This window comes from Cariama cristata, unplaced genomic scaffold (assembly GCF_000690535.1).
Source record: "Cariama cristata isolate BGI_N322 unplaced genomic scaffold, ASM69053v1 scaffold21946, whole genome shotgun sequence".
Lineage (NCBI taxonomy): Eukaryota > Metazoa > Chordata > Aves > Cariamiformes > Cariamidae > Cariama > Cariama cristata.
In genome coordinates, this window is record NW_009621842.1 from 1 (window position 1) to 13,210 (window position 13,210).

The following is a 13,210-nucleotide window of genomic DNA, read 5'->3' on the forward strand; positions in this document are numbered from 1 at the left end:
TCTTCTTCTTCTTCTTCTTCTTTTTTCCCTCCACTACCTTGGCATTTCACCAAGAAGAGACTTGATGTGAAATGTTTAGATGTGCACAATTGGCTTATTTGTGATCCTGGGCAATATTTGCATTACAGATGAGATAAATGGCATGTATGGTCAGTTTAGGTGTCTGTCTTACCTGTCCTGATAGGTTTTGCGATGCCCTCTGTGGCAGGATCAGCTGCCTGAAAGATAAGCAAGAGAAGTGATGGTTATTCTGGGAGCATACCCACATTCAAGTATGATCCTACTTTAAAAGTGGATCTTAAAAGTTTCCATTGAATGCCATGAAGGCAATACACAACCTGATGCACGGGGAGCAGTGCCAGGCACTACAGAGCATATAGCTCCTATAGATCCTTACAGGTCAGTGAGGGATTGCTGTGGAGCAAACAGCTCCAGCAAGCTATTGACACTCATCCAGGTATCATCCTCAGTCATCCCTCATCACAGCCCTTTTTTTGTAATGTAGAAAATCTACATTTCTGATACAGCCAGCAATTCTCTCAGAGCTGTAAGAAATGTGTGTGGCTTTTTTGGGGGGCTGTTTTGGAAGCACAAGCCCTGAAAACCCCGCTCTGTGGCTTGCAAGCTTGGAGAGAGTAGGACAGAGTACGACTGGACACTCTTGAGAGCCAGTGTTCATCCCTTGCAAGCCAATGGCTGGATGAAAATAAAAGCTGTAGAGCCCCAATATAAGTCTGAGAGTGACAGTGTTGTCCTGCTTCACCCTTCCTCCTACTTCTTGCTGGGATGTAAACCCAAGGGTCAAAATGACACGGGAAATCGTCCTCAAGCAGCATGGCCTGAAAACTGCTCATGAAACATTCTTCAAGTGTGACATATGGTAGGCTTCATCTGTGGTCTTGCTTCTGTTTCATCACACCTCTCTGCCATCCAAAGATACAACCCTGAAGCCTGTGCTTGCTTGTATATTACTTCCACACAAGGGAAGTCAAGGACAGCTCATACACATCCAGCAATGTCCTCAAGGAGCAAAGAAATTCTGCCAACAGCTGCGGAAAGATACCGAGAGTGCTTGAAACTCTGTGTCACGTCCCTTCACTCATACATACCGAGCAGTCACACGGTGATTTCAGTATCAGGGAGTGGTTTTTGCTCAGGCTAGCCTAAAGTAGCTCCTCTTATCCGGATACCAATTACCTGGGCTAAATGTGGAGGTTAATCAGCCCAGGCCCCATTTAGCGTACGATCATAGAATCATAGAATATCTGGAGTTGGACAGGACCTGTAAACACCATCAAGTCCAACTCCCTGCTCCTCACAGAACTACCTAAAACTAAACTATGTGACTAAATGCATCGTCCAGTCACTCCTTGAACTCGAACAGGTTTGGTGCCATGACCACCTCCCTTTGGGAGCCTGTCCCAGTGACCGACCAGGATGTCCAAGTAGAAGAAAGTTGGGAAGCTGGTACCAGCTTTAGCAGAGCATCTAATATCTCCTGGGAGAAATGAGGCACACCACACATGTGGTGGGAGACAACTTTATCCATAGTGGTCTTAAAACATAGGCACTTTATTTCTGTGTGTAAATATGATAAGGTGTGGTGTGGGGAGAAGGTAGACGGTTGGACAGTGAGAGAAGTCATGTTGTGTCTGTTTGTGGTACTTAATGTTCTAGCCTTAAATGTTTAAGAATACTTTTAATTAGACTTTGGCCTAACGTGATTGTGTTTTCAACCATGGCTGAAGTGTAGATCTGCATCCGCTCCTGGCAAAGCAATGTTATCCTTTGGTCTAATACCAAAATGCTGTGTCCTGCAGACAGAGATGGCATACGTGCTTCATAATTTGGGTATCTGTAATATATGATTAGTTCATTTTCTCTCCCCACACCTATGTAAGACAAGGGAGAAGTTATCTGTTGAGACAGTATTTCTCCAGGTGATCTTCCTAAGCTGTACAGGAAGGCTGCTGGCTTAGGAAAGGAATAGGAACCTAGAGTTGTATTTTGAAAAATCAGGCATTTCCAAGCTTTTTGGTCCCCTATATGACATTCTCCCCCACAAACTCTCATGGATCCTGTGCATACATATCAGCAAATGTGGGACTGAGAACAGTCTTGGCTGAAAACACTCTGAAAAAGGACCGTCTGCCAGAGCCTCTCAGCTCCTGTCTTGGAGCCTTGCACTGGGCTGTCCCTCTCACATGCACTCAGAGCGCAGGGAAGCTTTACGTTTCAATGCAATGTATGAGCATTTCTGCCCTCTGCGGAGAATTAAAGGCCTTTTTTGCATGAGAGAAAGGGGGTGCTCGGTCCCCAACTAGATAATGCTAAATGAACTCAGGTGGCAGATTCACTGCTGCCTGTAGAGAAGTGTCTGGTAAAGTGATGGAGATGTTATCACCAGTGAGGCTTTCACCTTGCAGCCCTCCCTTGGAGATGGCATGCAGGACAAGGCTACTGGCTCACAGCTTGCTTTGTAATCAGGGCAACAGAAACAAAATTAAAATGTACTACTGTATTGTCTTGTCACCTAAGGAAGTCTCCCAGTGGGAGAAAACAGCAGATACTAATGCAATTTATTTTAGTGACAATGGATTAGATATTCAAATAAAACTTCAGAGTTTGCTTTGAAATATTACTGGCATGATTTCTTTCTTTTCTAACAGCAAAAATATTGCATGTAATGCTGTAATTTGGAATGCAAAGAGGCACAGCGTAGGACCCCAAAGAGATTAAATTCTACAGTGCCAACTCAGGAAGAATTCATGACAATGAATTTCACTCTATCTGTCTGGAGTCATCTGGGTGCTGATGATGAAGGATCCTAGTCTTTACTCAGCAAACAGAACAATTTGAATTTGCTTCATTAGAGAAAATGACAATCAGGTGCCAGTTAATCATTTTAGAAAATCATTCCCTTAATCGTTTTAGAAAAAATTTTCCCAACCTGACACAGACTGATGCTGCCAGAGGGTCATTCTAATGTCCTGTGTCAGAACTGTGAATATTTCTTTAACCAGAGGTCTCTGAAACATGTATCTGCCTCTAGAAAGTCCAAGAAAACACACTTCCAAACCACTCTCCCGCAGAAACTGCCCTGGGGTCAGCTTAACCACGTCCAGGGCTCTTCCAAGAGCACATCTGCACAGCAGCTCCGCAGGGATGAGCTTTTTGGACTGCTGTCCTCGTAGGAAGTTTTGCAATTTGAAAAAAAAAAGCCTCAAGGCTCCTCTCCCATGTTTCTGCTGAGCCTCAAACCATCTTTACCCGTCTCTGGCCGAGGGGGAAGGCAGGCAGCGGCACTTTAGGGAGGTGGCCCTGAGTTGCCAAGAGGTAAAAGTAGAAACTAGATGTGAAAACTCCAGAAAGCAGAGAACGGTCCCTGCAGCTGATCTAATAATGTGCATCACAGGAAGCAGAGCCCTGTGTGAAATTATGTTTTTCCAGTACCGACAAAACCTTTTAAAGTGACACCTCTAGGCAGCAGGTGACTGTCGCTGTACAGAATACCAATGGCAAGAGTTGGAACAGTGTAGTTTTCTTCTAAAATGCCTCAGCGGTTTTCCTCTGCTGTTCAATGAGTGGGAAATCTGCTTTCAGGGGCAATTTTCCATGCTATTTTGATTTTTTTTTTTTTTTCCCTTTTCTTTTTTGTCAGGGCTGTCCGCCAGAGGGGGCCGACAGGCACCGCTTGGGGCAGCCCATGGCAAGATTATTTTTAAGCAGCCCCAAATCACCAATAGATAGTGCAGGAACAGGCCGGGTGCTGTAGGAGCGATTTCTGGTTACGGCAGTCCCCCTGCTAAAGGGGTTTTACATTGTTAACTCCGGCAGCCTTGACGACTAGATCAGCAAATATAAATAACCGCACTGATTCTTTGCATTTGCCAAGAGTGCCTTAATGGTGCTGAAAAGATTCGCCCATGCAGTTTGGAGGTTAAAAGTATGAAGTCTATAAAATCCAGAGCAGTGACAGACTGTCCCAGATTACGGACTTTGGACATTCACACAGATTTGTTCATAGAGGTAGGTGGCCTCCGTGTCTGATACAGTGTACCTTGCAGCACAGCGTAAGACTTACTAGGGTCTGTTAGTCTTAAAATTGCATTTATCTAGTCCTTTCTGTCCCATACTCTTTCACTGATTTTACATCTGTCTCTCTATATACATAAATATCTACATAGATGTGTATATATGCGTACAACTGGCAGCAGTGAAATGCAGCAGGCAGAAAGGTGGATGTTTTAGCACTCTTATAACAGTGTTAAGAAGGAAAAATGAAGGCTACGGACCACCACACAGTGACTATTCTTGTTCTAGGGAAAAATAAAGTCACCCTGTTTAAGATCGAGACAAGTGAATGGCCTGAAGCCAAGGGTTTCTGCAGATGAAAACTGAAGAAACGAACTGACTTCAACACTGCACGTAGTCAGTTCCAAAAAACGTAGTTTAGTTCCAAAAATGACACTTCCCAGGTCTGACACTAATGTGCTATGCCACCCTTTTTGAAAACAAGGCGTAAAGGAAATGTATTGGGGTGTTGGAAAATGTGGGGGTAGGGAGGGGCAGATAATGTGTATTAGAAGTGCTGCTAGATTCAAAGAAGCGGGCTTGGAATCATAGTTGCTTTTTTGTTTTCGTCATTGATGTCAGATTTCCCTTACTCAGGGCACCTAGATTTTCAGTGATGGGAAGACCTTGTTTCTATGCAGTTTGATTTTCCCTTTCCAATGCATCTTGCTTCATCTTAAACTAGACAAGTGTAAATTCATCAAAAGGAAGACAAGCAGCCAACTTCCATGTACCTGCAATGGGTCCAGGGGACTGCGTGATCTGCTTGCCACCAGAAGCCTCCTCTTAATGTAGTGGTACCCAAGACAAGGGTCACAAGGCCTACATTGTCCCTAAAACCCTCTAACACTCCTTTGAACAGAGGAAAACAAAACTTTCTATCTCAGCTTAGCATAGAGAGGGCATGAAGTTGCCACCATTGCCCCTGTGATCAAGGACCACTCACATAATCTAGCTCACAGCATCTGGAGAGAAAAACAGATCTTCCCAAGAGGCTGATTGCACGAAATGTTGGTCCTCTCTTCAGAAGTTACAAAGAAAATAATTAAGCCAATTGATGATGCTCTAATCCCTACAGCAACAGGACTCAATATCCACAGGGTTCCAAGTACAAGAACCCCCCAGACCCCCTGTCCTCGAGCCGCTGAAGTCAACACGACAAGATAGTCAGCCCAACCACATCTGTATTTACCAAATGAGTTTGTGCCTAGCCTTACACTGACAGTGTTAGTATGAGCTAACGTGTTTTTGGAGCAAGCCCTGGTGTTTCTTGAGGACCCTGTTTCAAAGAATTGACACTTGTTCCCTAGTCTGGAAATTCAAGACTGGTCACAGATAAAGAATGGCTATGCTGTTTCTGAACTCAGGGTCTTTTGGCTCCCTGAGAGCAAGTACACAAGTTATGCTTTTACAGCCAAACTCCTCTCACAGCATAAAACTGCTGCTGGAATTTATTTATGTTTCTCACACACCTCAGCTTCCCACTTTCTCCTTCAGCCAAGCTCATTTCCAAAGTGACCACAATAATGTCATTACTCTTTTGAATGAAAATCTTGACTCTTTCAGTAATACTGTTCCTCTGGCAACCCGTGTAATTGCATTTATCCTGATGGAGAGGTAATTTAATGCTTACTTCCATAATAAGTACAAATGAAAGCCTCATTATATAGGAAAGCCATGGCAACTCTGCAATTACCCAGGCTGTTACTTTAAAGATCTCCCTTAATGTCCCACTATTTATCACTTGAAAACCCCCATGTCTCATTCTAACTGTGGCCAAACTCTTTCCAGGAAGAACACTGATTTCAGGGAAATGACTCCTCTCCGGTGCAACTTGAAGTATCAGTTAAGCCTTCGTGGTTTAATTTCTGGGTAACATGCATACACAGACACACAAATTGCACAGGGTAAATTTAGTAAGAGAAAATATTGAACTGAAAGCTCATATTTTGTTTTCCACGGCCAACTTCCTCCAGCAGCCCCACGCTGGTGCTTTCATTCTATAAATAGTAGTGGAGGTACTTCAGCACTTAGATTTTTGCAGTAAGATTTCAAAGCCTGTAAAACTTCTAACCTGACATTTTACCCTGGTAAAGTTCATGGCAATTTTCCTGGTAAGATTAGAAATGCACTTTTTATAATCACAACCACCTGTACCTCTGCCCTGGCTGTAACTATCTCACTGTTTCCCCATTCAACCCCACATCCACTTGAAAGCAGTTCTTTTTATTTTAAGAAGGAAAAAATGTCTGTAGGCAGAGGGAACAGTTGTTTTTGTGAGACTTTGCCTCACTTATATCCTCAGTCATCCTTGCTACAGCTCTACTTTTGCATTAAAAATCACACCCAAGAACAGGACTGACAAAAAGAGAGCAGCAGTGAGATACTTTGCCTCCATCCACTGCTCTGGGTAGTTCAAGGGAGCTCTGCTTCCCCACATCATGGTGCACCCTAACAGACAGCACCACACAGTGTCACACATAGAGATGTCTTGTGTTATGTCCATTACTGAAAATTATCCATATTTCAGAGGAACACATGTAGACACTACCAGACCAGACCATCTCAGACAGTGGTCACTCCCCAAAGAAGCGACAGGAGACACATGTAAAACCAGATAGAGGACACTGAGGCACTGATCTGTCTTCTCTCCACCTCTCCTCCTAACTAGGCAGGACAGAGGGTGGCTTGCATCTTGGATTATGAGTTTTCCACTTCCATTTACAGAATAGAAATTGCATGCTAGAAATCAATGCTGCCTATGGAGAAAGGTTGGGTTTTTTTGAAAGTTCTTTTCCCTCCCTCTTTGTTTCATCTTTCTGTCCCCTAATTCATGTGTGTGCATTTGTAACAGGAGGCAGCAACTCTTTCTGGTCACAGTATAATTTTTGGAAAGCGGTAGGTTAAAAAAAAAGAAAGAAAGAAAGAGAGAGAGAGAAGGGGGGGGGAGGGAGAGAGAGAGAGAAAGAAAGAAAGAAAAAGAAAGAAGCCGGTGAATAAAGTAAGAAGTTTCTTACCGTCCTCTGAACGACTAAGACCATGATGGTGGCTAATGCAAAGATGAGTAGAGCAACAAGGGTAGCGATGATGAAATACAAATATGTTTTGTTAGTGGCTCCAAGCCTCCTTGAAACGGTGTCTTCATTCACATGCATGGCTGATTCATGAGAGTCCTTCACCTGAGAAAGTGTTTGCTCTTGTGCCGAGCACATTCTTATATAGCTCTCGGGGTACTGCTCTGTATCTCCCCTTGATCAGGTTCAAGTTGCAGCCCATCTCTGTTCCTGGCAGGATTTTCCCCCTTCATCCTGGCTCATGTGATCCGGAAAAAAAACTTCATCACTTGTAGTACAAAGAAAGTGGGACCTGGGGGCGTGAAGCAGGACGCAGCTGTGAAGAGGGGAAGGAGCTTCATGTTCTTGATCAGGGATTTCGCGACGGCAGTCTTGTGTGCTGCATCGGAGGTTTCTGATGTCAGAAGGTGAATAGTTACCAAGATCAGTTATGCGCCCCCCCCTTCCACTGGCTTTCTGTGAAATGGAGAGCTACATAAATTCTGTTTCATTTTATACTCAGTGCAGCTACAGCTCAGTACAGTAAATCGCCCCGAAGCTCTGCCTTCCTGTCACACACAGTAACCTCTTCTTATTCCCAGTAGTGTCCCAGAGCTGTGATCTCCAGAGCTCTGTGTTCAGAGGTGACCTAGGATTTGAGTTTGGTGACTGTTGCTCTTGCCTGTGAAGGTCTGGAGATGTTAGGTGAGATTTTCATTGAAATGTGGCAGGAAGACGTCTTTGATGCAGGATGCAAGTTCTGGCGAGGCATAGAATGAAAGCGGTTGCACCAAAGTAGCAGACAGCACGACGTTAGGATGTGTTACGGAAGGTGTCTGTATTCACCTCCCTGCCCTGGCTTATTGACAGCTGGCAAATTAATGCTCATTGCTATCCTGTCCACAAACCTCTGCTCTGTCCTAGCCTGGGACTATCACCTAGCCACAGAGCTTCTCACAGAACTCAAAGGAGACGTCTTTAACTGGAAACATTCCTACTTCATTCCAATGTGGAAGGACCACTCATTCCGAACCCTACATTTTTTAGGTGAGATGACTCCTTACTTTCTGGTCAGTTCAACTCGAAAGACATGTGGGTGTTTCTGAAAATTTTCACAGTTAGATATGTGTCCTCTTTTGATTCCTATCTATGCAAGCCAGTTAACTTGTGTAACATGATCAAAATGATTAGGAGTATTTATTTGTCTCAGCTATTCCTGGTTCGGTGATACAAGGACATCAGAGAGGACAAACAGGATCTTACTAATGGTCCATCTAGCTCAACATCTTGCCTTCAGTAGAGAACAACAAGAGATGCCTTGGGAAGACTATCAGAACAGAAAAAGCAGGTATTTACTGAGTGTAATTCTCCAGTTTCCTCTGATTTGGGCTTGTGGGACCCCCAAACCAGAGGTAGAACCTTTCTGTTTTAATCCAACTCTTTAAACCCCTGACATTACAGAGTCCTGGCATCTTACTATTATTACTGCTATCTTCAATAAAATCACTAGAGCACAGCATTACAAAGGCTTCTATAGATTTCCAAAGTAGTGGAAATTTTCAGGGTATCTCTTATCACCGTGGAAACAGGCACAATCTATTTTGATCAGAGACAAAGGGAAGCCGCCGCCTCTTCTAAAGGATAAGACATTAGTCTTACTTGGTCAGACCTTCCTCAGGAAATCTGTCACTCAAGCCTGGCAGGTTGGATGAGGTGGATCCTCACTCTCTGGGTCCTACCTGGTGGATGCAAAACTTCTGGACAGCTGCTAGCAGTAGCGGTTCTCACTCACCTTGGTTTGTATTGGAAATTAATCTTGATTTGCAAGGGAAAGATTTACACAGTCGTGCCTGTGAAAGTTCATTTGACCCCTTAAAGCAGCCCATCCTGTAGAGCAGCAAACCCACCCTTTGGGAAGCATAACATGGCGATCCCCTAACACCATCCTTGCTCCCCAACCCTTCTTGGCAATGTGACAATTCTGAAACATGGGAAAATCCAAATTACAAAGATCTTGCAGTTACTGGCAGCATCTACTGTTCTTGAAAAGACAGTTCAGCATCTCTTGTTCATGGCTGAGCAGATACATACCTCACCATCACCTGAAGATGATTTTCAAGAGAATAATGATGGTGTAGTTTTAAGGATGTCACATCATGTTTGGTCTCATGAGGAAGGCACGGTCCTTTGTAGGCTTTTATGGTTGCACATGGATGTGCACGGTCAGCTCTTCAAAATGTAAAAAACTTGTGCTTAACTTACTTACAAGTAGACAGTCAGACACTGTAGTGGTCATGACTACAAAAGAAAAAGATATCAGTGAAGGCCAGTGAGGGAAAACAGGACAAATTAATCCCTTGTAAACAAGTGCAATCCAGATTAAATTTGGCCTGTTACTTTCTAAGCTAAATTTGGTTAGCTTACTAGTACAGCATTGGCAACCCACAGAGTTTAGTGAGTTGGTGATGCTGAAATCTGCTGGGAAGGTCACATAATAATATATAGGAGCACAGAGCATCCGTTCATGCAGTGATACCATGCTACACAGTGTTCCAAGACAGCAAAGGCAAACACCTAAGATTGCCCCAGGGAACAGTAGGATCTATGAATGATTCCTTTTTTGTGATGGGTGAAATGTCTTGAAATGTAGAAATGAAACACTGCTTAGCTAGGACAGCTATACTGTTAAGGCAGCTCATGATTTTTAAACAGGGTAACACTGCAGAATAAGTGGATACTTCTGTAGCTTTGTCTTAGGCAGTAAATAAAGCACTGTACCTTGTCGTTAAATAGGTGTTCTTGGGCTACTGTGGCTGTACATCCTGGTTTGTAGGTGGTGATGCACTGTCAAACGTAACTGTAGTGTAATGCTCTGTTACCCTCTAGTTCCTAACATCACTCTGCACACCCTATCACGCTACCATCTGCCTGATTATGCTTGATTTCCAGAGCACAGTTCACTGCTTTCATGCCTTCTGACCAATGTTGCATCAATTCTCACAAGCTCTGGTTCAAGAGGCTAAACAGGAGATGCTTGCCCTGTATTTGCATTGGCACGTGCTGCATCCTCTGCAGCAAAGAGCTGTGCATAAAAAGACAGAGGGAGAAAACAAGTGAACCACAAAACCAGCAGTTCTAGTTATTTCTTGGTAGATATTGCAAGTAACTCTCTTTAGCAGAGAAATACAAAATATCCTAGCCCCTTGTTAATATTTATTTATCTGCCCTGCTGAAAGGAAATAGACTTGCTGAGAACTGAAAACCCATCCACGTGGTCAATGGAAATTCACCCTTGACTGAAGTCTGTGAGAACTGGAAACCTTTCTGAAAGACGTTAATGGCCAGTTCTTCAAAGATGCGTAGTACCCAGCTGCCACTGAAATCCAGGGTTGTGAAGTGTATAGGTGCCTTTAGAAGTTTCTGTTTTTACCCTCGATGGGAACTGGGTCCATTTCCCATCAAAACCATCATTCATGTTTACATCCGTGTAGTTTGCTACCAGAACCTCGTCCTTAGCTTTTCAAGATCTAAGGGAGCTCAGAGAAGATGCACTGCAATTTATATTTTATTACCCTGTGTGATTCCTAGTACTACCTTCCTAATTAAAGGTCTTAGATAGCAAAGATGGTGTCGGGCTTCTTATCTTCAAAGAGAGACCCCATTAAATACAGATTGTTTAACTTCAGTTGAGTCGCACCTGAGTGCACACATCTAACCATGTGAGCACATGCGGACGCTTGTAAATCATTTGCTATGGAAATGCAAAATCAGTAAATTGAGGTTACTGCAAAACGCCATTAGCACTCAAGGTATGAATCACCTTGTTGTCGGAGGTTTTTGAGTTTCCTCCGATGAATCACTCTCTCGTATTGCACCTCAGCATTATGTTTGTACTCCACATCTCAGCTTGAGCCAAGGTTGATGAATGCCTGGGCCAGGGTTGACAAAGGGTTTTTTTTATTTTTTCTTTTTTTAAAAAATTTTATTTATTAGAATCTGTGTCCATTCGTGTGGTCCTAATCCAAGGTTGGTCACAGAATGAAGTAAATGACACTCCAATATCACACTCCTAAAACTGTTGCGATGATACTGTTGGCTGTCACCATAAAATGGTCTTTAGAGGGAGATGGTGCATATGTCTCATCCAAGCCTTCTACTCCTGCAACATATTGGAATGTTTCCAAGAATAGCGATGTTCTTTTCTCATTTTGTTTCTCAAATCAAATTGCTGAATAAAAATAGACATCGGATGGGAGGAAAATAAGAGGAAAAAAGAAAGGTTAGAGCTACCATTGCATAGTATTATCTCCTTGGGAAGCTACCTAGTGTTTATTCGTGCTGTGCAACTGTTTTCCTTGTTCAAAAGACTTTTATCACCTAAACTTGTAAGGCAATAGAAAAACAGGTATATTAAATTAGCTGAAAATTGGCTATAGGGGAAAAAACACCTTTTTATACTGTAGGTGATATGCACCATCCATCTCTTTTGAAGCGCAGGTATAAACCAGAGGCATTAGGATAGATAATAAAAAGCAATAATAAAGCAGTACAAATGGAACAGTTATAAAAGTGCAATAACTTCCACAGATCTGTCAGAGAGTGCGTTTGCTCAGTAGGAGTTATTGTCTGCCCAAACAGTAACAGTTCTTCCCATGTAGCATCCTCCCCAAAGAAGGGAGCTGCCTGCTTTGCTGGAAAATCTTTGGTATCTTTCAGCAACATCTGCTGGTAAAAGTCAATCCAAGTGGAAAAGGTCTTATTTGGGTATTAAACCCCTCTGTATTCCGATAAATGACTTAGAGTGAGTTATTAGAGTAAGAGGAAGATAATGCATGAATCGCAAAGCTGGAAGAAAGGGGGTAATTAGTAACACAGCTTAAATTTTTAAAAAAGGTAGAGTTATTTAGAATGTAATTTTCAGGCACGTCTAGAGATTTCAGATACCTTAAATTCTGGTTATTCTGTTACAAAACACTAGAAGGATCTTCATTTCCAGCATGGTTCTCATAATTTCCTGAAAACCAGGCTATTTCTGTGTGATTCAAGCAGCATAATAAAAAACTGAGCCACTCAAAAGTATATTCAGACTCTGGTGCCCACTCTGAGGTCTAAATTCAAAAGAAAGAGAATTGTATCTATTTCAAGTTCATTAAAAGACAGGAAAAGGACATTTACACTTGCTGGTCTGAGTACTGTTCCCAAAGTCTCTGAACACACCTGAAAATCTTGACCTGAGCAAATCCGTGAGGTGGTTTTGGGTCAGCAGGAGGAAGTTCTAATAAATGGATATGAGTGGCAGGAAGAAATAACCACAAGCACTGAAACCCCCTGAAATGAAGGGAACGGCTCCATTTCGTTGTGCTGGACTTTGGGTGAGGTCTGCAGAGGGCACACTGTGACCGTGTGTTGTAAGAGGGGAAGTGGTCCCAAAGCCAGCTCTATCCAGATATACCCAGGGGTGGCAGAGAAATGCTGCACCGTGATCAAGGCATCATAGAAAAGGATCTTACCCTCAACATGTGTGAGATTCACAGATTTGAAGTCAGAAAGAGGCCTTTAGATCGTATAATCTGACCTGCTATTCAGGAAAAGGGCATATGGTTTTATCCAGAAAACTTGGAAAATAATAATACTGATGAGCCAGGCAAAGAAACATCAGGTGGGGTTGGATTTGTGGGACAGGGTCAGACTCGAGCAGTGCTTTGCATCTGCGTCTGGCCCTCCCACCCCACCTAAGGACCAGTATGAGGCATGTAGGCACCTGGGGATGCAGACGAGCAATGGTTTTGGAAATGATGACGACGGTGCCTTTTAGATGGAAAGGGGAACTCGGGTGTCTTCGAAGACATAGATATAAGGGTCTAGGTTAGGAAAGGCATTGCTCTGGAAATGTTAGGTTGTAATAATAAGAATTTTCCTCTGTGTGAATACGAAACTTTTAGTAATTGGCCATGGTAAGAAGTGGAATCCTGAACTAAAGACTAATTGGTCTGATTTACGTTAAAAGCTATTATTTGTGTTCCCTATGCATAAGAAGTGTGTGGAAAGCTTGTGATTGAAGAGAGATGAATGTTCTGGAAGTC

At 43.0% G+C, this 13,210-nt stretch overlaps 1 protein-coding gene across 1 annotated transcript; it reads right to left on the reverse strand.

Moving 5' to 3' along the window:
* Positions 1-172: 172 nt before the first annotated feature.
* On the reverse strand, positions 173-7,286 carry TNFSF8 (tumor necrosis factor (ligand) superfamily, member 8; the record flags this gene model as incomplete). The annotated part of the gene is made up of 2 exons (XM_009702136.1): positions 7,092-7,286; positions 173-218 (listed from the first exon to the last, which is right to left on the reverse strand). Coding segments are annotated over exons 1-2 (241 nt in total), but the record flags the coding sequence as incomplete, so codon positions are not given.
* Positions 7,287-13,210: the final 5,924 nt, after the last annotated feature.